We start from the raw sequence: 25,513 nt of genomic DNA, 5'->3' as shown, positions 1-25,513 counted from the left end.
GGTGATTTGTCGCTTTCTGTCTCTATGTCTCTCTCTCTCTGTCTGGCGAGTGCACACGCCCTATAGCGAAAACCCTCTCCAAAAAAAAAAAAAAAGAACCACTGTTTAAGAATATTATGCTCGGGATCAGCAGATGGCATAATGGTTACATTGCTGGACTCCTACACAGTCAACTGCCGTTGGAGTACCAGACTCAGTGGTTTAAAACTCACGCAGGCCATGTGTACGTGCGTGCCCAAAATACTGAGAGGAGAATGGAGGAGAAGGGATTGCAGTGTAGCCACCTCCCCTGGGGTGGGGGGGGTTTCTCACTTGATATCTTTCTGTCTCTGTTTCTCCGGTGAACACACATGCCCTATAGCAGAAACTCTCTCTCTCTCAAAAAAAAAAAAAGAAATATTGTGCTCATTACCAAAATAAATAAGGAAATACAACACTAATTCTCAAAATATTTTTATTCTTTGGATTTAATTTTGTTTATCATTTTCTAGGTGATTATGCAGATCTTTAAACAATTATTTTCTAGTTAAAAAAAGAAAAAAGAAAGACTGTCATCATTACACATGTATTCAGCCCAAGGCTGCAAGCTAATAAATAGTGTAAGAGGAAAAAGAAAAATAATTATGTGATCCCCTTTTTATGTCTCTCCATAGCTATCATGTTAAATTAGTTACTAAATGAATTCTTTATGCTAAATAAGCTAGCATAAAATTATATAATCCTACAAATTTTTTGCTTGTTTTTACTAGTCTATTTAGAGTAAATATCCTGAAATAAATCTCTATTCAATATCATGCTTTTTAACCCAGAAATGAGATTGGATAGATAGAAAATATTTAATTGCTTTATCAAAAAGAACTTGCCATCCTGAAAAAACATTGCCTTTAATGCTTTTATTTTTACAGATAGCCAATGCCAGGCACACTGCCTTCTAGAAGCAGCAGCTGCTCCTATCTTAAAAAATCTTTTATGCCTATGTACTCTCCCTGCTGCTAATTGGAAATTTGCCACTGTTACTTTTGACCAAACAAGGTTCCTCTTAAAGGAACAAGAAAAAATACTAAATGATACTGTTCACCAAGGTAAGTCCAAAACAAAGTAACACTATTTAAAAGGATGTAAGTTTATAAATTATTGTATAAAATTAGAATAACTGAGTATAAATGATGCAGAAATTAGTCACAGATGAAGGTACTCCCCCCCACACCCAAAAACCAATACTGGAGGATTAGCTAAGAGGAAAAAGTAAGAAATATTGCCTGCTATTGCTTCTCAATGAAGTTCCTATTTGACATATATTACTTGACAGATTTCTAATACAGAAACTAAATTAATCATACTATTAATTAGTATCCAAACCATTTGGATTACTCCCAAAAAAGGGAAGGGGAAGATAAACAATAAATCAGTTCAATTTAGTCTTAGAATGTTTCTTGTGTCAAGATAGAGTAAAAGGAACTAGATTTACCCTCTTGCCAGAAATGATAACAACAAAAGGCAAAGACAAAGTACATGAAACTAGTTTTTAGGACCATGGGCTTCAAGTAATAAAGGACATTGGTTCCTGAGGGATGGGAAACAAGCGAGGGGAACCTACCATTACACCAGGCCAGGCCATGGCATAGGGAGGAGAACCTGCAGCAGAGCCTGTAGGATAATCAGAACAGACAGTTTAAGGAGATTAATGTCCCTAGAGCTTAAGAACAGAATATTAGAGAGCAGAGAACTTCACACAGAGTCTTAGAGATCTGCAGGACTTCCTCAAGTATTCAGCAGAATACTGATAAAAGAAATCATGTGTGAGGAAATAGCCTAAGGTTGGGGAAACAAACCATCTGAAGGAATTAGAAGGAAGAATGTGCTGCATTCACTCAGTTCAGAAAAATATCTGTTCCCACCTGCCTACAAGAAAAACTCATCATTCATGTGGGATTAAGTGGAGTAAGTAGAGTACTCAGAAAAGTCTTGCCTGTTCTAGGCAATAATCATCTCTAGACTTAGCGTTGCTCTGGAACTGCCTAGCAAATCACAAAAGCAAGACCCAAAAGGTCACACTATTTCCAAGGAACTTAACTGCATCCCACTACAAAGCTTAAGGGGATTTATAGGAATACAAAAGTATTCAGCACCCAACAAGGTAAAATTCACAGTGTCCGGTATCCAGTCAAACTACCAGGCATACAAAAAGCCAGAACACAACCCACAATGAGAATAATCAATCAAAACAAACCCAGAACTAACAATGATAGTAGAGCCATTGGAGGAGGACACTGAAACTTATTACAATTGTTTTCCACATGTTCAAAAAGTTAGAGTCCCAAGAAAGACCCATTTGAAACTTCTAGAGATTAAATAGATGAGATGAAATAGGAATAATGACAGATTCAATATCGCAGAAGAAAAAATTAACTTGAAAGTGTAGCAATAAAAACTATTCAGAATAAAGCTGGAGTAAATGAAGAATGAAGGAAGAAAAAGGAAAGGCGTGAAGGAAAGGAAATAGAAGAGCACGAATGGACTATGGAAAAACTTCAGATGGCCCAATGGGTCATTTGAGTTCCTAAAGCAGAAGAATAAGGGGGATAAACATAAAAAATGTTTGAATAAAAAAATGACTGAAACTTTTCAGACTGAATGAAAACTACACACTCGCAGATCCAAGACAATGAATTATAAGAACAAGAAGCAAGAAAAGGAAATAAAAGAGCACAAATGGACTATGGAAAAACTTCAGATGGCCCATGGGTCATTTGAGTTCCTAAAGCAGAATAAGGGGATAAACATAAAAAATGTTTGAATAAAAAAATGACTGAAACTTTTCAGACTGAATGAAAACTACACACTCGCAGATCCAAGACAATGAATTATAAGAACAAGAAGCAAGAAGAAAGCTTCAGCACAGTGCAGTCAAATTGCTCAAAACCAATAAGAAAAGAAAACCGTACGAGTACCTTGGGGGAAATGCAACATTATTTCTTGTCGGAAATAATACAAGCAAAAGATAGCAGAGAGGGCTAGCAGGTGGCATGGTGGTTGAGGTGCTGGCGGACTGTGGTTTGAATTCTGGACCTGGCTTGAAACTCACACCAGATGTGTATGCATGCATGTCCAAAATACCAAGAGAATAATGGAAGAGAAGGGATTATGGCGGGGCCGTCCCCCGTGGGGGGAGAAGGAGGTGTGCTGTGATTTATTGCTTCTGTCTCCCTGTCTCTGTCTCTCCGGCAAGCACATGCACCCTATAGCAAAAATCTCTCTCAAAAAAGAAAAAAAAAAAAAGACAGTGAAGTAACATTTAAAAAATGCTGAATGAAAAATATCAATTTAGTTTTCTATACTATGTAGAAATATATTTAACAAATGAAGGCAAAATAAGTTTTCAGATAAATAAAAGCTGAAAGAATTAATCAGGTACTGACCTGAACTGCACAAAATGTTAAAGTACGTCCTAAAGGCAGAGAAAAATGATACCAAATGGAAATATATATACACCCAAAGGGATGAAGATCACCAGAAATAGTAACTACATGGGCAAATATCTAAGAGATTTTTCTTACTATTTACTACATTTGATCTCAGCTAAAAAGGCTAAGAAGTCATTTTCTTATTATTTGAATCTCTTTAAAGAATAATTGACTGTTTTAACAAAAAAAAAAAGCAATGTAATGGAATGTTTATAATATTTATAAAAAGAAAACACATGATGATAATATAAAGTCCTGGGAGGGAGAAATGAAAGTAGCTATTATAACATTCTTATACCATTTGTGAACTGGTATAATAGCTCTAGAAAGTAGATTTTAAATTTTTAGATGTATATTATAAAGCATAAATACATTAAATAAAGGTCTAAATTAAAGGTTTAAATATTCATATTAAAAAGGCAGAGCCCAGCAGGTGGCATGGTGGTTAAGGCACTGGACACTCAGATGGCTGACTATGATTTGAATTCTGAACCTGGGGGCTTGCTTTCTCACTTTTCTTCTCTCTCTCTCTCTCTCTCTCTCTCTCTCTCTCTCTCTCTCTCTCTCTCTCTCTCTCTCTCTCTCTCTCTCTCTCTCTCTGTGTGTGTGTGTGTGTGCGTCTGGTCAAATTAAAATGAATGAATAAACAAAATTAAATAATGTTTAAAAAGGCATAAATTTTCAGATTATAGGAAAAACACAATTCAAACATAAAGACTCAGACACATTAAAAGTGAAAAATTATAAGAGGCTATATAGTGTTAACACTAGTCAAAAGAAAGGTGGAGTGGTTATATCAATATCATACAAAGTCAATTGAATTCAGAGTAAAGAATATAATCAGGGATATTTTTCATTCCTGGTCATTTTATAATAAGTGATCAGTTTATTAAGAAAACATAACAATCCTAAATGCTTCTGTACTTAATAACAGTTTCCAAATACATGAAGAAAAATCTGATAGAACTATTAGGAAGAAAAGACAAATCTAAGTCAGAGATTTCATATTTCTTTCTTTTTCCGTTTTTAGTTTTAGTTTTGTTATAGGGTGCATGCACTTGCCAGAGAGAGGAAAAGAGAGAGAAAATGAGAAATCAGCTGCTAGAGGGGAAGGCCACACTGCAATCCCTTCTCCTCCATCATCCTCCCAGAATCCAGGACTCAACCTATGCCTACACAATCGGCCACGTGGGATCCAGTCTCCTTAACCACCATGCCACCTGTTATCTCTAATATTACTAAATGAGACTGAGCAACTCTAGTGAATGGGGAGATGGTAGACTCAAATAACACTATTAATCAACTTGACCTGACCCTAAAAATAGCAGAAAACACAAAGATGTAACACCAGCGCTGTGTTCCAGGCTCTTTTCCAAGATATGCAGGAGCCATCTCAGGATGAGTGGGGTAAACTCTGGATGCCATAGAAGCTGACCATGGCCCTAGAGAAGAGTCTGAATCAGGCCCTTTTGGATCTTCATGCTCTGGGTTCTACCCACACCGACCTACACCAACCCCCATCTCTGTGACTTCCTGGAGACCCACTTCCTAGATGAGGAGGTGAAACTTATCAACAAGATGGGCGACCACCTGATTAACCTTTGTAGCCTAGGGGAACCCCAAGCTGGGCTGGTAGAGTATCTTTTGGAAAGATTCACCCTGAAACACAACTAGGGGCCTCCGGAGCCCAGCAACCTGGGGTCCCTGCAACTTCTGGTATCAGCTTCCAAGTCTCTCGCTCCCGCCACTTGGCAGCTTTTTTTCCCTTTTATTTTCTTGTTAAGAATGATTTATTTGGGACCAGCAGTTAGCGTAATGGCTATGTTGCTGGACTCCCATGTAGTTGACCGCGGTTCGAGTCCCGGACCCAGTGGCTTAAACTCACCCAAGGCGCGGGTGTGTGTGTGTGCCCAAGATCCAGAGAGGAGACTGGAGGAGAAGGGATTGCGGTGTGCCATCCACCCTGGGGGGGGATTCTTCACTTTCTGTCTCTCTGTCTCTTTCTGTCTTTCTGGCGAGCACACACGCCCTATAACAAAAAAGGAAAAAAAAAAAAAAGACTTATTTATTTATTTAATTCCGCTTGTTATTATCCTTTTTTAACTTGACCAGACAGAGACAGAGAGAAAGGGAAAGCAAGAAAGCCAGCTGCCAGGTCCGGGACTCAAACTATTGGTCGGCCATGTGGGAATCCAGTGCCTTTAACCACCACGCCACTCTCTGGCCTGAAGCTTTTTAACCACCCTGTAGCCCTTTCCTATGCCTTGGACCAAATGGAAATAAAGCTTTTAACAGAAAAAAAAAAAATTGAATATTTTTTGGAAGTAACAAAGTATGAACTCTAAGTTTAACTGTCTGGGTTTAAAAGCCAGCTCCATCATTTACTTACTAATGACCTTGGATAGTTACTTAGTCTCAACAGACTATTTCCTCATCTATAAAGTGAGGATCATGATGAACTTATTTGATAGGACAGCTATTATGGATTCAATTCAATAATCAGTTTATATACAGTTTGGCATATAGTAAGTACTCAATAATAACTGTTAGCTCTTATTATTAAGATTCTGGGACCAGAAGACAGCATGGAGGTTAAGGCAATGGATCTCACATAGCTGCCTCCACAATTCAAGTCCTGGGCCCGGCAACTTGAAAATCTTGCCAGGCATATATGAGCACATGCCCCAAATCTTAAGAAGAGAATGGAAAAGGGATGTAATGTGGCCATCACCCCGCTACCCAGGAAGTTATTTCTCTTTCCCTGTCTCACTCCATCAAGCACACGTAACCTGTAACAAAAACTTTAAAAAAGAGAAAGATTCTGATACATAAATTAAATTTCTAATATATAGTTTATGTTTCTAAATATCTTTTTGTTTACTTAGGTAAAAATCATGACAGAGAAATGACATTCAAGTATGCCGCTCTCTTACACTTCCTGGTAACAATTAGAGATATCCTTTTAGCATGCAACTTGGACACAGCATTAGGTTTGTGGAGAAAATTTTAATTCCTCTTTTCTTCTTATTGAAATATTTAATCTGAAAATAACTTACTTTTCTGAAAAAGATATACCTTACACAAAATTATGTAGCCTTCTTTTACATCTATTACATTAAGTATTATATATATTTTGACATAATGAAATATATATTTTATTCAAGTTATATTCATTAAAAGAAATTGTTTTTAACAACCATCAGCACCTAGAATAACAAGATTCTCTAGTGTGTGTCTGAACTACAGATTCTTTTTTTTTTTTTTGAGAGAGATTTTCACTGTGGGGCGCGTGCGCTCGCCAGACAGACAGAGAGAGACATAGAGACAGAAAGCGAGAAATCACCCCCCAGGGGGGATGGTCATGCCGCAATCCCTTCTCCTCCATTCTCCTCTCGGGATCTTGGGCACGCACGCACATGCGCCCGGCGTGAGTTTTAAGCCACCGGGTCTGGGACACGAACTGCAGTCGACTACGTGGGAGTTCAGCGACATAGCCATTACGCTAACTGCTGGTTCCCTGAACTACAGATTCTTAATAGCTTAAAACAAATTTAATCATATAATCTTCATCTACTACTTTTCAATGTGAGATGTGACATTTTACCCTGTACATTTCAGGTACTGATGGCATGTTTGTGGCCTTGAATCTTTGCTAGATAAAATATAACTAAACTGTAAGGAGGAAGTTTTTTTGTAATTTACTTTTTAGTAGTGTGTGTAAATTAGGACATGAGTTACTTGAGTAATAAAGATGAAACTACTTTGAACATATTAGAAATTAAAGATTTTGGAAATTTTTTAAACCTAGTAAAATAATAAAATATCTAGAGTATATCCAGATATGTTACGTAGCTTTAAAAGAGATATATGGTACATATTTTTCAGCTTCAGTCAGTCTTAAAGGTTTCATTAGTCAATATCTGATCAAAATCAGAAAGGGATAAAAGGAGGGACCAGCAGTTGGCATAATGGCTATGTCGCTGGATTCCCATGTAGTCGACCGTGGTTCGAGTCCCGGACCCGGCAGTTTAAATTCACACCAGGCGCATGTGCGTACGTGCCCAAGATCCCGAGAGGAGAGTGGAGGAGAAGGGACTGTGGTGTGGCCATCCCCCATGGGAAGTGATTTCTCGCTTTCTGTCTCTCTGTCTCTGGCGAGCGCACGTGCCCTATAGCAAAAACTTCTCCAAAAAAGGAAGGAAAAAAAAAGGATGAAAGGAAAGGTTAACTTTCTGTTATGACTCTTACTTCCCTTCAGCTTCTTTTTTTAAATAATTATTTTATTTAACTTTATTTGTCCATTTATTTATTTATTTTATTTGACCAGAGAGGGACAGAGTGAGAGAGAGAGAAAGTGAGAAAGTAAGCTGCCAGGCCCAGGACTTGAACCGTGGTCAGCTGTATAGGAGTCCAACGCCCTCAACCACCATGCCATCTGCTGGCCCCCATTCAGCTTCTTTACCATGGAGTTTCTCAAAGATCAAAAAGACTAAGGCAGTTTTTCCTCCTAATTTTATTTTAACAGGATATTTGTCAAATGCAAAAGATATCTACAAAAGCATTTTTGGTTCCCTATTGGATGACATTTGGAGACAGTTAGAAATTGTACAGTTCATTAGAGGTAAAACGCCTGAAACCAACTACAAGATGCAAGAATTACGATGTCAGATACTAAATTGGATGCAAAGTCAAGAGCAAATTAAGGTTAAGTATCAGAATAAAGCAGATAAATGTAGTTGTCTTAAATAAGAATTGGATGTAAGATTAACATTTGCTTTTAACTTTGAAATTATGAAATAGTCTATACTACTGACAACTCCTTTGACAGTTTTCTCCTGAAGTAAGCTAACAGAACAAATCAGACTCAGAGAAAGAATAATTTGCATCATTATTTACATGTCTTGAATTTGAAAATACTTTAGTCTTGGCCCAGCATGTGCTGGTAAACAGTGTTACTCACAGGTTAAGGCGACATAGGAGGCCCAGGTTCTATTCCTGGCCCCCCCAAAAGACAGGCACATGCCCATAGTCCTAGCTACTCAGGAGGCTGAATGACAAAGACCATGACACAGTGAGAATCTGCCTAAAAACAGAATAAAAAAATCTCTTTAATTTTTATTACACAATTTTCTATGGGTTGGTTCTCCAAATGTCAACAGTTTTGTCACTGGCCCAGCTGCATTGGAACAGGAAGTAGGTGCCACTCTGCAATGCTGGAGCCAAGTGGAAGACTGCAGTTTGGATCCTAAATTGACCTAAAATATGCTGGGCATGTGCCCATGGTCCCGGCTGGTTGGAAGGGATGGTGGTGTGATGACATTCTGTCCAGGGTGCCTGTTTCTCTCTCTGTGTCTCTTCTAAGAAATAAAATAAATAAACTAAAAAAATATTTTTGAGTCTGGTATTTATATAAGTCCACGAATGTATTCGTAGTAATAGAACTATTTACAATGGTTTATTTTTAGAGATTCAGCCAGAATCTCATATGATTCTATGAAAATAAAACAAAAACACTGTTTATGCTTTGGATTATATAAGAAATTATCTGCCTACCTTTTGTCAAGAATTTGAAGGTTGGGAACCAGCAGTTAGCGTAATGGCTATGTTGCTGGACTCCCACGTAGTCGACTGTGGTTCACGTCCCGGACCCGGTGGCTTAAAACTCACGCTGGGCGCATGTGCGTGCATGCCCAAGATCCCGAGAGGAGAATGGAGGAGAAGGGATTGCGGTGTGACCATCCCCCCTGGGGGTGATTTCTCACTTTCTGTCTCTATGTCTCTCTCTGTCTGGTGAGTGCACGCACCCTATAGCGAAAAACCTCTCAAAAAAAAAAAAAGAATTTGAGGGTTGCATTAATGAAGATTTAAGAAAAAATGCCTTATCAAACAAAACATTTTGAATGGCTTACACTAACTGAATACAAATACATGTAGCATTTCCTTTTTCCTCTCTTCCCCACCTCCATGTCTTTATCTTTGATTTATAGTTTCTTGGGTTACTTTCTTAAAGCATTAAAATGAATTATATTAATAAAAGAGAAATTTTAAATAGAAACTGATCTCCTCCCCACCCCAAAGAACTATAATGTTGAATAGGAAATATAGCAGCAACTCATTATTTTTCTCCAACAAATTTAAACTTGTCTACGTTGAATTTAACATTAACAGTATAAGCAGAGACAACTTCCATATTGATAGTCACATATATAGGGATACTTGAGGAATTATAAAAATGCCTTCTCCCCAAATATTTTTCTCATTGACATTTAATCTTACTAGAATTTATTCCTTTGCATTTAAGCATTGGTGTCTGTTTTTGTTTTTGTTTTTGCATTTTTATCTTTTACACCAATATTTACTTTATAATCTTACTGTAATTAGTTTCATGTGAACTATTAAGTTTGTTATTTTTGTCACTGTACCACACTTTGAAGAAATCATTCATAATTATTCTCACTTTTGACTAGGTGCTGATTATAATAAGAATGGATTCAGATGGAGAAAAACATTTACTCACTAAAATCCTTAACGAAATGGAAGGTAGGGTGTTTTAAATTATGATTTACTTGATATAAAATGCTTGAACATACCAAAAAAAAGTATTGATTTAACCAACTTTTAAAATTAAAATATAATGGGACCAGTGGGTGACCCAGTGGTTAGGGCACTGGATAATTCCACATGGTCAACCACAGTTCAAGTCCCAGACCTGATGGCTTGCTTTCTCACTTTCCCTCTCTCTCTCTCTCTCTCTCTCTCTGTCTCTCTCTGCTCAAATTAAAATAAATGAATGAATAAATAAAATTAAGTAATTTTTTAAAAAGAAATTTAGGGGCTGCCCAGTGGCATAGTGGTTAAAGGAGCTGGATTCCCACATGGCTGACCACGGTTCAAGTCCTGGACCAGGCAACTTGCTTTCTCACTTTGCTTTTCTGTCTCTCTCTCTCTCTGTCTTTCTGGTCAAATTAAAAATAATAATAATAACAAGTGGAATTAAATAAATAAATTTTAAAAATAAATAAAAGATACAAAAAGAAATTTTAAAATAAAATTAAAATATAATTACAATACCATTAAACTCACTCTTTAAAAGTGTACAGCTTAGGACCAGCAGGTGGCATGGTGGTTAGGCACGGGCCTTCCACATGCTGACCACAGTTCAAGCCTCAACCTGGCAGCTTAAAAATCACATCAGTTGCATGTGCATATGTGCCCAATATCCCAAGAGGAGCATGGATGACAAAGGATTGTGGCATGGCCTGATTTCTCACTTTCTGTCTCACTCTCTGTCTCTCTGGCAAGTGTACGAGTCCTATGGCAAAAAAGTATACAATTCAGTAAACCAGTTTGGACTATAAGTCTGCAATATACTGGGTCATTGGGAAGGTCAAGATACATTTTGGCATAGAAAAATACATTCTGACCTTCCCAATGACCTAATAAATATACCATAATGTATTCATGTGCATTTGTTATTATTAATAATTGACATCTTCTATTGATTGCCTTCTAGTTACTTAACTGGCTACTAACTGCTAGTACTGGCTACTCAGAAAAGCTTTATGAACAGCTTTATTAACTCAATTTTATAAATAAAGAAAGAAAAATTCATAAAGTAGCATGCCAAATCTCACAAGTAGTAACAGGGAGAATTAAAATTTAAACCTAAGGTCTCTCTTCTTTATTGTCATTCTTCAGCTCTTCTACCCACTACTCCTGTCACTCCTTTCCACTTTATGTTGTGGAATACTGCTTTGTAATGTTTGCATTGTTTATGCTGTGGAACATAGTTTCACAATGTTTGCATTGCATTGCTTTATAAGGAAACTCTTTCTTCATCTCTTTTGTCTTCATTGAAACCCAACTTTCCCCACACATAACTCCTACACATCCTCTAAACATTAGTTAAAACAGGTGATAAGGAAGAGTTGGATTTAAATGCTTTTCCTTTGTACTTTCAGGTCATCATGTGTATACTTCTAATGCATCACTTACCACCCTGGGCTATTATAACTGATTCTCTTGTCTGTTTTCCTTACTACAATGCCTGCTTCTAGGAGATCATACCCTATTTATATTCCCAGCACCTGGGAAATGCCTTAACTAACATCTCCCTATTCTCTCCCACCCTCTGTCTAGGCCCTAGTAACTACTATTCTATTGCTTCTCTCTCTCTCTCTCTCTCTCTCTCTCTCTCTCTTTTAATAGACCATAGGTTGGTTTGTTTTTAACACCCATCATGTCATGAATTCATAGGGAATAGGTTCCACAAGCTCAGGTTCCTCTCCACTGGTTCTCACAAAGTGTGCTTCTCTGGGTGGAGCAGACTGCACTTCAGTTGAACTCAGGTACCTTTCTCTTTGGCTTCCTTTTTTTTCTGATCATTTTCCTTCATACATTTTAGGAAGCTATCTCTGCTCTTAGAATGCTTAGTATGCTCAATACATACATTAATTCTCTTGACAAGAATCCTACCCTTAACTTACTTCTTTACAACAATACCAGCAAAATGCTGGGTAACATTATAGACTCTTTTTTTTTTTTTTTTGGAGAGATTTTCACTGTAGGGCGCATGCGCTCACCAGACAGTCAGAGAAAGACATAGAGACAGAAAGCGAGAAATCACCCCCCAGGGGGGATGGTCACGCCGCAATCCCTTCTCCTCCATTCTCCTCTCAGGATCCTGGAAACGCACGCACACGCACCCGGTGTGAGTTTTAAGCCACCGTGTCTGGGACACGAACCGCGGTCGACTATGTGGGAGTCCAGCGACATAGCCATTACGCTAACTGCTGGTTCCCAACATTATAGACTCTTCAAGTTTGGCAATGGTAACAGTTGTGAGGCATTCCTATTTTAACAGTACCATTCCCTTGAGGTCTACAATATCACAATTCTTGTAGATTCACATGTATGTTGCCAAAGGAACCACTCCATGTTTTCTAGAACATATATCAGGTGCCTCTCTTTTCCTTTGTGCTCGTCTTCTTGGCTAATTACTGGAAGATGGTGGTTCCAGCCAAAAGGCTCTACTCTCTACTTCTACGAGGTCAACATTTTTATTGATAGCTTCCAAATACGCATGAGAACATGTAGTACTTCTGTGAAAAAGTTGGGGAAATATTCCTGCCCCACAGAGAGAAAATTTAATCCTATATAACAGGGCACCTTCTTTCGATGTCACTTAAGATATATGGATAGATTACTACTCTCTATCTGTTCTTATCTGGGCTTCATGCTGAACATCCCTGTTTCATCTTTTGGTTTCTGGGATTATACTGGGTTATCAGAAAAGTCATGATGCATTTTTGCATAGAAAAAGAAAAATTGTGTCATGACTTTCCTAACAATCCAATATCATCACTTTTCTTTCTGTCTTAATTTCAATGATGTCTACTGACACAGTAATATTAAATCTATACACTGGAAAATGTTTTCACTCTTTCATACTGGTGGATAGTTTTAGTTTCTCGGAAATGGGTCTTTGTTTTCTTGTCTGATGTTAGAAAGTAAAAATGTGGCTCCATTTTCTATGTTGTTACAAGACCCAATAGTTCACTCACTAAGTAGTAAATTTGCTTTGGAGTCATAGTTAATACAAATCATTTGGAAGATTTGGTTTGAAATAATATAAATTACTTTATAAATTATAAAACTAGTATTCAGTTCTTATTGCTAGCAAAACTATTTTCATGTCAAGTAAAGTTAGATGAAATTATTAACCATTACTCTGTTATTACTATATCACACCTTTGTAAGCTTTACGGTAGACAAAAGTACACTAATAGAGTATAGATTATATTTTTTGGGGGGGCAGCAGGTAGTGATGCAGTTAAGGGGGCTGGACTCCCACATGGCAGACAACAGTTCAAGTCCTGGACCTGGCAGGTTGCTTTCTCACTTCCTCTCTCTCTCTTTCTCTCTCTCACTCTGGTCAACTTCAAAAAAAATAAAATAATGACAATGACTAAAATTAAATAAAATAATTCTTCTTAGAAATAATGTATTCCTTTTTAAATTTTTTTATTAACTTTATTTATTATTATTATTTTATTTTTATTTGACCAGAGAGAGACAGAGAGAAAGAGGGAAAGTGAGAGAGCAAGCCGTTGGGTCCGGGACTTAAAAAGTAGTTGACCATGGATTTCCACATGGTCAACCACCATGGCCTCAACCACCATGCCACCTGCCAACCCCTAGAATTTATTTCAATAGAATTAACTGTTCTTTTGTTTTGGAATTTTTTGCCATAGGGTGTATGTGCTCACTAGAGAGAGAGAGAGAGAGAGAGAGAAATCACTCCCCAGGGGAATGGCCATGGAGCAATCCCTTTCCTCCCATTCTCCCCTTGGGATTTTTTTGGCACACATGCACATTCACCCAGCGTGTTTTTCAGGCCAGAATTGGCTATGTGGAATCCAGTGCCTTGACCACCATGCCACCTGCTGGCTTAGAATTAACTTCTTTTTTTGTTTTGTTTTAGGCTTTTTGCCATAGGGCTTGTGTGCTCACTGGAGAGAGACAGAGAAAGAGACAATGAGAGAAGAAGTGAGAAATCACCCCTTGGGGTGATGGCCACGCTATAATCCTTTATCTTCCATTCTCCTCTCAGAATTCTGAGCATGCATGCACACATCCCTGGCATGAGTTTCAAGCTCCTAGGTCCAGGACTCAAACTACAATTGGCCACTGGGAGTCCAGCCATGTGACCATTACGCCATCTGCCAGACCCATGCCAGCGTGATTTTCAAACTACTAGGTCCAGGACACAAACTGTGGTCAACGATATAGGAGTCCAGCGCCTTAATCACCATACATCCTGCTGGCCCAAATTATTCTTAAATCAATTCTGTCTACCAAAAATAAACTATATGTGTAGGTACAGAATCTCCCCAAATTTATTGTATTTTGTTTAAACATTAATAACATAAAAGATTATAATTAAAAAGCAGGAGTGGGGACCAGCAGCTAGCATAATGGCTATGTCGCTGGACTCCCACGTAGTCGACCACGGTTCAATTCCCGGACCTGGTGGCTTAAACTAACGCTGGGCATGTGTGCGTGCGTGCCCAAGATCCTGAGAGGACAACGGAGGAGAAGGGATTGCAGCGTGGCCATCCCCCCAGGGAGTGATTTCTCGCTTTCTGTCTCACTGTCTCTGTCTGGCGAGCGCACGCACCCTATAGCAAAAACCTCTCCAAAAAAGAAAAAAAAAAAAAAGCAGAAGTGAATCTAAGAAAGAAATGGTGCCCAATAAGTCCTCTGCTTCTCATACAGCCTATAGAAAGAGGGAGAAAAAAGCGTTCCTATCACATTTAAGTATAGTCTCCTGCTATTTAGTTATACACTTACATTTTTGGCTAGAGAAAAAAGATAAAATCCCCATGACTTTTAGCAAAATAAAATTCACTGCATAGGATTATTGAATGTTTGACTCGACTTAGCATTTTAAAATTAAGTTTATAATCCATTTCATTATTTTACATAATAAACTCAGAATTCCCATTGTGTGTATACACACACATACCAGAGAGAGTGCCTGTGGCTCAAACTTTATGATATGTTAGACTTAGAAAAATAATTCAACAAATTGTATTTCAAGCAATTTCCTGAGGACCAGCAGTTGGCATAGTGGCTATGTTGCTTGACTCCCATGTAGTCAACCATGGTTCAAGTGCTGGACCTGGTGACTTAAACTCAGTCGGGTGCGTGTTCATGTGTACCCATCCCCCCGGGGGTGATTTCTTGCCTTCTGTCTCTCTGTCTCTCTCTGTCTTTCTGGCGAGCACAGGCGCCCTATAGCAAAAAACTCTCCAAAAAAAAAAAAACTTAGCAATTTTCTTATTCACAGATCTTTAATTAATTTTTATGGTAGTAAAATAAATGATACATATATAATATATGTAATATGTAATATATAATATATAATATATATGTATGTGTGTATACACACACACACGTGTATATATATAAACAAAATACTGAAAACAACTTTTTTGTATTACTTTTTTTCCAACAGGCTTAACATTGACTGTCTGTCATTCAAATGAAAGAAAAGATCTTCTAGAACCTAAACATACTTTTAAAAGGTAAAAATATATTTCTTCATCTATGGGGATCAGATATACCAGCTCTCCAGGGGAAGCAACTTTTCTCATAAAAGTTCTCATAACAAGCTTAAGAAAACCTAAAATTAGGGATCAGTGTGTAGCGTGTTGGTTAAGGCACTGGACACTCCCACATGACCTACTACAGTTCAAGTCCTGGACCTGGTGGCTTGCTTTCTCACTTTCCCTCTCTCTCTTTGTGTCTCTCTCTCTGGTCAAATTAAAATAAACAAATGAATAAATAAATTTAAAGAATTCTTTAAAAAAAAAAAGAAAATCTAATATTAGTCAATGTCTCTCTCTTCACCCTGAAAAAAATTTTATCTAGAACAATTTAACCTAGAAAATCGCCTTATGTATTACATACTATTAGTATCTATAAATTTAGTTCAATCTTTCTTCTTATTTCTTTTTGCTATAGGGTGCGTGCACTTACCACAGAGAGACGGTGGGTGGGAGTGAGAAATCACTCTGTTGGAAGGATGGCCCAATCCTGTCTCCGTTCTCCTCTTGGGATTTTGGGACTACACACACACTGGTGTGGTTTTCAAGCCACGGGGAACAAGATTTGAACCGTGCAGCTGGCCATGTGGGATCCAGCTGCCTTAACCACCATGCAATGGGCTGGACCCAGTTCAATCTTATTTAAGCACCCCAAAATTATCATTATTATTATAGGTAGTACAGAAATACCTATTTAGACCTGCCTGTGTTTTTATCAGTACCCTTCCTCAACATTGTTTTTTACATTTCCTCTTTTTCTGGGTTCTCATTCCTCCTAAAGTACATTTAGAATTCCTTTAGTGAGGTCCTGGTAATAAATCTAAAGTTGACTTGCCTTAAAAAAAAAAAGTCATTACTCTGCTTTGTTTTATATATAAATTATTTATATCTAATATTGGGATCCAAATAATTAAGGGAGATGTAAATCAAATAGAAGCCTCTAAAAACTAAGCATAAATAACTTTTCAGCTTCTAGAGTGCTCTAGATAGAAAGCAGCAGTAGAAATTTATTTTTTTTTAGAGATGTTTGCTGTAGGACACATGTACTCACTGGAGAGACAGAGACAGAGAGATAGAAAGTGAGATACTACCTCCCAGGAGGGATGGCCACACTGCAACCCTTTCTCCTCCATTCTCCTCTTCGGATTTTGAGCACACATGCACACATGCCTGGCATGAGTTTCTAGCCACCAGGCCCAGGACTTGAATCACAGTCGACTATGTGGGAGTCCAGCGATATAACCATTATGCCATCTGCTGGTCCCAGCAGCAGTAGAAAATTTAATAACAGTAGGTATTTTGTCAAATGAAATATGAAGGAAAAGCTAAGTTTATGAAATTTAAGGGACCATCTTTTTTTAAAAAATGTGTTTATTGGGAACCAGCAGTTAGCGTGATGGCTATGTCGCTGGACTCCCACGTAGTCGACTGCAGTTCGTGTCCCGGACCCGGTGGCTTAAAACTCACGCCGGACGCGTGTGTGTGCGTGCCCAAGATCCTGAGAGGAGAATGGAAGAGAAGGGATTGCGGCGTGACCATCCCCCCTGGGGGGTGATTTCTCGCTTTCTGTCTCTATGTCTCTCTCTGTCTGTCTGGCGAGCGCACGAGCCCTACAGTGAAAATCTCTCCAAAAAAAAAGTGTTTATTTATTTATTTATTATCATTATTTTTAAGTATGTTATAGGGCATGTGTACTCACCAGAGAAAGACAGAGAGAAGGGGAGGAAGTAAGCCACCAGGTCCAGGACTTGTACCGTGGTTGGCCATTTGGGAGTCCAGCGCCTTAACTACCACGCCACCTGCTGGCCCCAATTGTCATTTTTTTTTGTTGTTAATCATTTATGAATCCAACTAAACAAAAGCAACAAAAAACATTTCAAACTTCTCAGTTAATATTCCATTATATAGATTCTCAAAGATCAAGACCTTATGTTTGTAAGAAAATGGGACTAATTTCTTATGATAATTTTTAATTGAGAGTATAGTACTTAATTAATAAATCAGAATCTCTTTCATTTGAATATGTAAAATAGTCCACAGTTTTTTATATACTGGGTTTAAAAACAACAGAAAAAGTGTTTCTTGTTGATCTATCAAAAAGAAAGGTCAAAAAGAGATAAACACAAATGAGCAAATTAACAGCAAATGCACCACTGCCTCTTCAGGTGAGTAGGCACAAGTGAAGGAAGAGTGGAATGGCCAGAAACAGGCATCTTTTAGCATTCCAGGTAAATAATGACTCAAGTATAATTTTGTTTTCTTTTTTTCTTTTGTCTTCAGTACAAGTTCCTGTGTTATCGTACCTAATCAATATATTGGAGCAGATTTTCCCTGGAATAACTTCTCATTTGTGGTGGAATATAATTATGTGGAAAACTCTTGTTGGAGTAAACACTGTGAAAAGATGACTATTCCTTACATAACCTTTAAAGTGATTCTTCCAGATACAGTTTTAAAAAGTAAGCCTAGAAGTCAAAATCTTTGCTCCATTAGAATGAAAAATTTCTGTTTTCTGTTTATAGTCTATGGAAAGAAAATAAGCTGTGGTACTAGAAGGCCTGAGTTCAAGCTGTCACCCCACCACTCCCTTTGTAACTTTGGGCGAGTCTTTTAACTCTTTCTAACCGCGTATTCCTCACTTGTAAAGTAAGCTTTGTTAATTATATCTGTCTTCACTCCTTTATCCAACCTCTAAATTTTATTTATAATAGCACAATTTCATTATAATTAGATTGGCTCTTAATCTGACACTTTTGTGCAACAGTATTTGTAGAAGAAAATTATGTAACAGTATGTTGACTGATGAAGAAAATTTTAATATATTAATACAACAAAAAATTATCCACAAATATTTAGAAAAAAGTCTCCAACTACCTCTTATATCCCTTAGTTTCTTTGTATCTCTCAGTAACATTTCATATGACTAACCTTGTGAATCCCCCGACTTATAAAACCCATACCTTTTTAGCCTCAGTGCATTTCTCAATACTTGCCATAAATTCTTTTTTTAGTTATATAACATTTTCATTGAAATAGATTCACTTTGCTTTTAACCTTAAAACTTATTTTAGCCTTGCCCCACATAAGAATATTAATCTATTTTTTTTATCTTTTTCAAAGATAAGTGGGAAGTCAAAATAGATTATGAGACATTCCAACTTAATTCTAAAAATATGATTACCGAAATTGTTTCTTTGGCATATTTGATATGTAGAACTGAATGTTAAATTAAGTAAATTGAAACATGGGCCTGAGAAAGTAGAAAAGTTAAGAAGCATCCTAGTCTGTATTTAAATTCTTCTTCCATTCTCTCAAAGATGAACATAATTTATTCAACCAATTTTCTATTCAGAGGCATTTACAATGTTTCCGTTTTCCACTACTATACTAGAAGATTTATAGTCGTTTACATATCTTACATGCATATCTTTATGTTTTTGTTCTAAGAGGTACAAATTCCAAGAAGTAAAATTACTCAATCAAAAGCATACACACATTGATAGTTTTCCAGAAACGCTGTTCCCTACTAGTAGTTATACAGAAAGTCTTTCCTTCATATCTATTTTTTTTTTTTTTGGAGAGGTTTTTGCTATAGGGCGCATGCGGTCGCCAGACAGACAGAGACAGAGAGACAGAAAGCAAGAAATCACCCCCCAGGGGGGATGCCCATGCCACAATCCCTTCTCCTCCATTCTCCTCTTGGGATCTTGGGTGCGCACACACACGCGCCCGGTGTGAATTTTAAGCCACCAGGTCCGGGACGCGAACCACGGTGGACTACATGGGAGTCCCGCGACATAGCCATTACGCTAACTGCTGGTCCCTTTCCTTCAGATCTTTACTGTAAGTAATTACTATAATCTTTTAAATCCTTGATAGACTCATAAGCAGAAAATATTTTTAAAGAATTATTTATTTATTGTTATTATTATTATTTAATGTGCTATTGGCCATGCGTGCTCATGAGAGAGAGAGAGAGAGAGAGAACGAGAAAGCAAACCACCATGTCTGGGACTCGAACTTTGGTCGGCCATGTGGGAGTCCAGCACTTTAACCATGAGAACACCTGCTGTCCCGGCAGAAAATATTTTATAGCTTTCTTAATTTGCACCTCTCTAATTATCTGTACTTTTTCATATGTGAAATGATCTTGTAGAGACATTCTTTTGTAAATTGTCCACTTAGATTTTTTGCCTTTTTTTTCCATTGAGGTATGTTTTTCTTTTCCTATTGACCTATAAAATGTTTTTCCTATGGATTATAGCATGATTTTAAGTTTTGATATAAAACAGTATATATTTACAGAGCAAGTGTCCAATATGTACTTAAGTGAATAAAAAAAGTTTCAACATTTCAGTTAGAGTGTGCTTCTCTCTCTCTTTTTTTAAAGTGATTGTACATGTGTGAATATAAGCAAGCAAATACACAGAAAAATGTCTGGAAATATATACTAAACTTGCCTTTAATATATATTATCTTTAGTAAACTCTATTAACTCTTTTATTTCCAGATGGAGAACAACATGGATTTTTTCCTCTTCAGACCTTTTTTTTTCTGATTTCTGATTCCCTATAATATTATTTATATAGTACTACATGAATACATACCTGTTATTCTTTTTAGTAAATAAGAGAAAGAGTTGGAGGATAAAGAAAAAAAGAAATATTTGTAAATTTTATCTTACTTAGGAACTACCTTGCTGGATAGATTTGGTGGTTTTCTTTTGGAAATTCAGATTCCATATGTATTTTTTGCATCTGAAGGACTTCTTAACACTCCAGAAATACTTCAACTGTTAGAATCCTAGTAAGTTATTGATCTTATGATTTTAACAACGAATAAACACACACACATACACACATATATATGGTAAATATTATGTTCTATATATGGTATTACGTCTCTCTGATTCAAGCCTGGAACTATTCACATCAAAACAGGTTTTCACAGGGTTTATATCAATTAACAATGGTTTCCCTATACTACAACTTCATAGTTATTGAATGGTATCTTTTTTGATAATACATACCAATTTTATGGACAAAAAAGATATGTAATTATTGGGACCAGCAGTTAGCGTAATGGCTATGTCTCTGGACTCCCACATAATCAACTGCGGTTCGCATCCTGGACCTGGTGGCTTAAAATTCACGCCGGACACGTGTGCGTACGTGCCTAAGATCCCGAGAGGAGAATGGAGGAGAAGGGACTGCAGTGTGGCCATCCCCTCTGGGGGGTGATTTCTCACTTTCTGCCTCTCTGTCTCTGTCTGTCTGGCAAGCGCACATGCCCTATAGCAAAAACCTCTCAAAAAAAAAAAAAAGATATGTAATTATTGTTTAAGTTTATATTTTACTTGTATTTCTTGCGTTACTAGTAAATATGAATACTTTATTGTTTTTTATAAATTATATGGTCTTATCTTTGGATAATTAATATTGAGAGTAAGTGTTCTTGTTTAAGGGACTTAAATGCTGTCAGGGAAACAGGACTGTGAAGTTCTATATGAATGCTCAGGTTTTGTGATCTGTATTCCAAGGTCAAACCAACCTTGCACTTTTTAAAATCATAAAACACTTGATCATAGCACACAAGTAGTCAAAGGAATGTGGGCTTTGGGCTGCACATCAAGGAAGGATAACTGCGCTATGACCTTAGTTAAAGTGCAGTCCTGTGTTCTATTCTTTTATTTTTGTATCTTGAAGCAATGGGGCAATCAAAGAAAACTATGTGTTTATAAAAAGTAGTTAGAATGTAGGCTGATTTTAAGGGAAAAGAAATGGAAATTCTGATGAATACAGAACATTTTAGTCTCATAACAATGTTTTGATTTCATGAATTATTTAAAGAAGTAAGATAAACTAGGATAAATTAGTCAAGATATTCATAATAGTGTAGTCATATTTAGTACAATACCTAAGGCAACACATATTTCAACTAATTTGTTTTATTTACTGAATAAACCATAGCTTTCTCAAATTTATAGTTATAAATCAAATGATGTAAAAGAGAAAACAAAATAATTCAAATGATATGCGGTAGGATGATATAACATGTCTTGATGGATCCTTTTTAGCCATTTCATTGCTTTCACCTAAGAATAATAAATTTTACAGCTATAATATCACACTAGTGGAGAGATGCTGCAGTGAGTCACTGAAGCTCTTTGGCAGTACAGAACGTTATGTAGTGGTGACAATTGATGAACACACTGCCATCATTTTACAGGTAAAGCTATGTGATAAAACACATTAAAGTATACATAACCATGCAATTTTTTATTAGTTTTTTCTTTTTAAAAATGTTTTTGCCTTAGGGTGCGTGAGTTCACAGGAGAGAGACAGAGACAGTGAGCGGGAAAGTGAGAAATCACTGTCAAGGGGAGATAGCCACGCCACAGTCTCTTCTCCTCCATTCTCCTCTTGGGATTTTGGGCACTCACACACAACTGGCAGGAGTTTCAAGTCACTGGATCTGGAACCCTAACCAAGGAAGGCCATGTGGGAGTCCAGTGATGTAACTACTATGCCCTCTGCTGGCCCCAACTTTTTTTTCTTTTTAATTAAAAAAAAAATTATTGGGACCAACAGATGGTATAATGGTTACATTGCTGGACTCCCACGTAGTCAACTGCTGTCTGGGAACTGGACCTGGCAGCTTAAAACTCCTGCCAGGTGCGTGTGTGCATGCCCAAAATCCTGAGAGGAGAATGGAGAAGGGCTGGAGGCGTGGCCATCCTCTCCTGTGGGGTGATTTCTCACTTTCTATCTCTTTGTCTCTGTCTCTCTGGTGAGCACACATGTCCTATGGCAAAAATCTCTCAAAAAATTTTTAAATTGAAATGTAAAAATAAATATATAAATAAAAATGATTTATGGGTTGGCCCTGTAGAATAATTAAGGGAGTCTGTTACCACATGGCTGACCATGTAGTTTAGATTCTGGCCCCAGCAACTTGAAAAACACATTGGGCATGTTTGTGTGCATGCCCCAAATACTGACAGGATGAAGAAATGGAGAAGGGATTGTGGGTGACCATACCCTATTTATGGGGGCTTTTTTCCTCTTCCTCTCTTTCTTTTTCTGGTGAGTGTATGCACACTTTGTGTGTGTGTGTGGGGGGGGCGGATTTATACCATGAGTGAGAGATAGAGAAAGAGATAGCACCCCCCAAAAGGATCCCAGCACAGTGATACACCCTACCTCAGCCATCCATGATCATGGGCACCCAGTGTGCCTGGAGTACTCAGTGAGTACTCCTGGAACTTCCCCAAGTGGGTCAGTCTGATAGAGTTGGGCTTTACTGCTGCACCACCATCTGGTCCCTATTATTAGCTTTTCTATAGGAACTTAATTATCATCTCCTAGTGAATTCTAAATTTTGCATGTGGCCCATAAGTGCTAAAATCATCTCTGTGGAAAATGACTATTATCACACTTCTTTTTTTCTTTTTTTGGAGAGGTGTTTTTTGTTTGTTTGTTTGTTTGTTTGTTTTGTTTTTTTGTTGTTGTTGTTTTGTTTTTTTTTTTTTGCTATAAATAAGGCACGCGCCTCGCCCGAAAGACAGAGACAGGAAGCGAGAAATCACCCCCCAGGGGGGATGGCCACACCTCAACCCCTTCTCCTCCTTTCTCACTCTCTGGATCTTGGGCACACATGCACACGAGCCCGGCGTGAGTTTAAGCCACCGGGTCCAGGATTCGAACCACGGTTGACTATGTAGGAGTCCAGCAACATAGCCATTATTGCTAACTGCTGGTCCCTTACCACACTTTTTTAATGCCTTGTAATTTTTAACATACCTTAAGATGACAAAGCAAATATAGAATCTTTAATTCTGCATATTGGCCTATTCTAAATACATTCGTAAAATAATACAGTGTTGAAAACATTAGAAGTCAAATTTCAGCCACTGTGCTTCTTACAAGGAGGTAGTATAATAATTGATGATTGGTAATGAGGAATTTTCTATAAAATAAGTAGAAACTGCATCTAGTAAACTAGTAAGTTAGTTTATAAAGAGAGAGAAATTCTCTTAAAAAAATCCAGATAGTTTAGGGAACCAGCAGTTAGCGTAATGGCTATGTCGCTGGACTCCCACGTAGTCGACCGCGGTTCGTGTCCCGGACCCGGTGGCTTAAAACTCACGCCAGACGCGTGTGTGTGCGTGCCCAAGATCCCGAGAGGAGAATGGAGGAGAAGGGATTGTGGCGTGACCATCCCCTCTGGGGGGTGATTTCTCGCTTTCTGTCTCTATGTCTCTCTCTGTCTGTCTGGCAAGCGCACGCGCCCTGCAGTGAAAATCTCTCCAAAAAAAAAAAATCCAGATAGTTTAGAATTTAAGATGTATAAATTCTTGGATGAAGCTCACCTATATGTTTGCTTGATTGGAATACCAATTACAAAGAAATTAATTTAAGAGGGTGTGACTAGAGATCAGGAACAAATTTGATGGTACAGAATATAAATTAATGATAAATATTAAGGTACAAGTCTGATTTCTAATGAGCAAATGTTACAATATAAAAGTTAAATGACAGGAAAATCACAGATCTATTAGAGTTTTTGCCTTTTTGTAAAAAAATAATTATTTAATTTTATTTACTTTTTTTTTTTTTTAATTTGCCCAGAGGGCAGAAGAGAGAGAAAGGGAAAGCCAGAAAGCAAGCTGCAAGGTCTGGGATTTGAACCGCAGTTGGCCATGTGGGAGAGAGGTTTTTAAGAGATATTGTATCTTGGGACCAGTAGTTGGTGTAATGGCTATGTTGCTGGACTCCCATGTAGTCGACCATGGTTCGAGTCCTAGACCCAGTGGCTTAAACTCATGCTGGGTGCATGTGTGTGCATGCCCAAGATCCTGAGAGAAGAATGGAGAAAAGATTGCGGCATGGCCATAATCCCTGGGGGAGATTTCTCGTTTTCTGTCTCTCTTGTCTCTGGTGAGCGCACATGCCCTATAGCAAAAACCTCTCCAAAAAAAAAGAGATATTGTATCTCACATATATATTAAAAGTTCTTTTTTTTTTTTTTTTTTTGGCACTGGGTCCAGGACTTGAACCACGGTCAACTACATGGGAGTTCAGCAGCAAAGCCATTACACTAACTACTGGTCCCTCCCCTTTTTTTTTTTTTTTTTTAAGAAGAATAGGTTTGCTTTATTATTATTTTTTTTTTATAAAAAGGTCTCGGGACCAGCAGATGGCGTGATGGTTAAGATGCTGGACACTCCCACATGGCCGACCGCGGTTCGAGTACCAGACCTGGTGGCTTGCTTTCTCACTTTCTCTCTGTGTGTGTGTGTGTATCTCTCTCTGGTCAAATTAAAATAAATGAATGAATAAATAAAATTAAATAAATAATTATTTTAAAAAGTTCTCAATTATTTTTTTCATTTGGAAAAACTTCATTCATTTGGAAAAGACATTTCTGAATTATTCATTCTGTCAAAAGTAACTTTCAAGGGGACTAGCAAGTGGCATGGTGGTTAAAGTGCAGGACTCTCACATGGCAGACAACAGTTCAAGCCCCTGACCCAGCAGCTTGAAATCACTCCAGGTGCATGCGTGTATGTGTGCCCCAAATCCCAGGAGGACAATGGAGAAGGGACTGTGGCATGGCCATCCCCCATAGGGGGTGATTTCACACCTTCCCTTTCTCTGCCTCTCTCTGTTTCTTTCCAGCAAGCACTTATGCTTTATGGCAAAAATAAATAAATAAATAAATAAGTTTTTAAACAACTTTTAAAAATGAAAAGACTAGTTCAGACCATTAGGTAGAGATTCCTAGAAAGCCCACTCACTGTTGCTTTCTCAGCTCTGTTTAATAATCATGCAGTGCAGCTTATCTAGTGGGTTTTTAAATACATCTTCTCTTCTATTGTCTTTAAAGGATATTGTCAAAATAGGGGGAATATCTGCTCCATGCATATCTATTCAGCAG

The 25,513-nt window shown here is 37.6% G+C and overlaps 1 protein-coding gene across 1 annotated transcript in view; it reads left to right on the top strand.

The window, feature by feature from the left end:
* The window catches only part of SHOC1 (shortage in chiasmata 1), a 70,590-nt gene that overhangs the window by 28,921 nt on the left and 16,156 nt on the right, over positions 1–25,513 (top strand). Inside the window, exons 13-20 of the mRNA XM_027769451.1 lie at positions 906–1,082; positions 6,350–6,454; positions 7,990–8,168; positions 9,932–10,004; positions 15,484–15,553; positions 17,855–18,033; positions 20,263–20,380; positions 21,691–21,802. Of these exons, the coding sequence (XP_027625252.1) occupies positions 906–1,082; positions 6,350–6,454; positions 7,990–8,168; positions 9,932–10,004; positions 15,484–15,553; positions 17,855–18,033; positions 20,263–20,380; positions 21,691–21,802 (1,013 nt within the window). The remainder of the gene's footprint in view (positions 1–905; positions 1,083–6,349; positions 6,455–7,989; positions 8,169–9,931; positions 10,005–15,483; positions 15,554–17,854; positions 18,034–20,262; positions 20,381–21,690; positions 21,803–25,513) is intronic.

Source organism: Tupaia chinensis, unplaced genomic scaffold (genome assembly GCF_000334495.1).
Source record: "Tupaia chinensis unplaced genomic scaffold, TupChi_1.0 Scaffold000081_1, whole genome shotgun sequence".
Taxonomy (NCBI): domain Eukaryota; kingdom Metazoa; phylum Chordata; class Mammalia; order Scandentia; family Tupaiidae; genus Tupaia; species Tupaia belangeri.
This window is presented reverse-complemented; position numbering and strand designations above follow the sequence as displayed.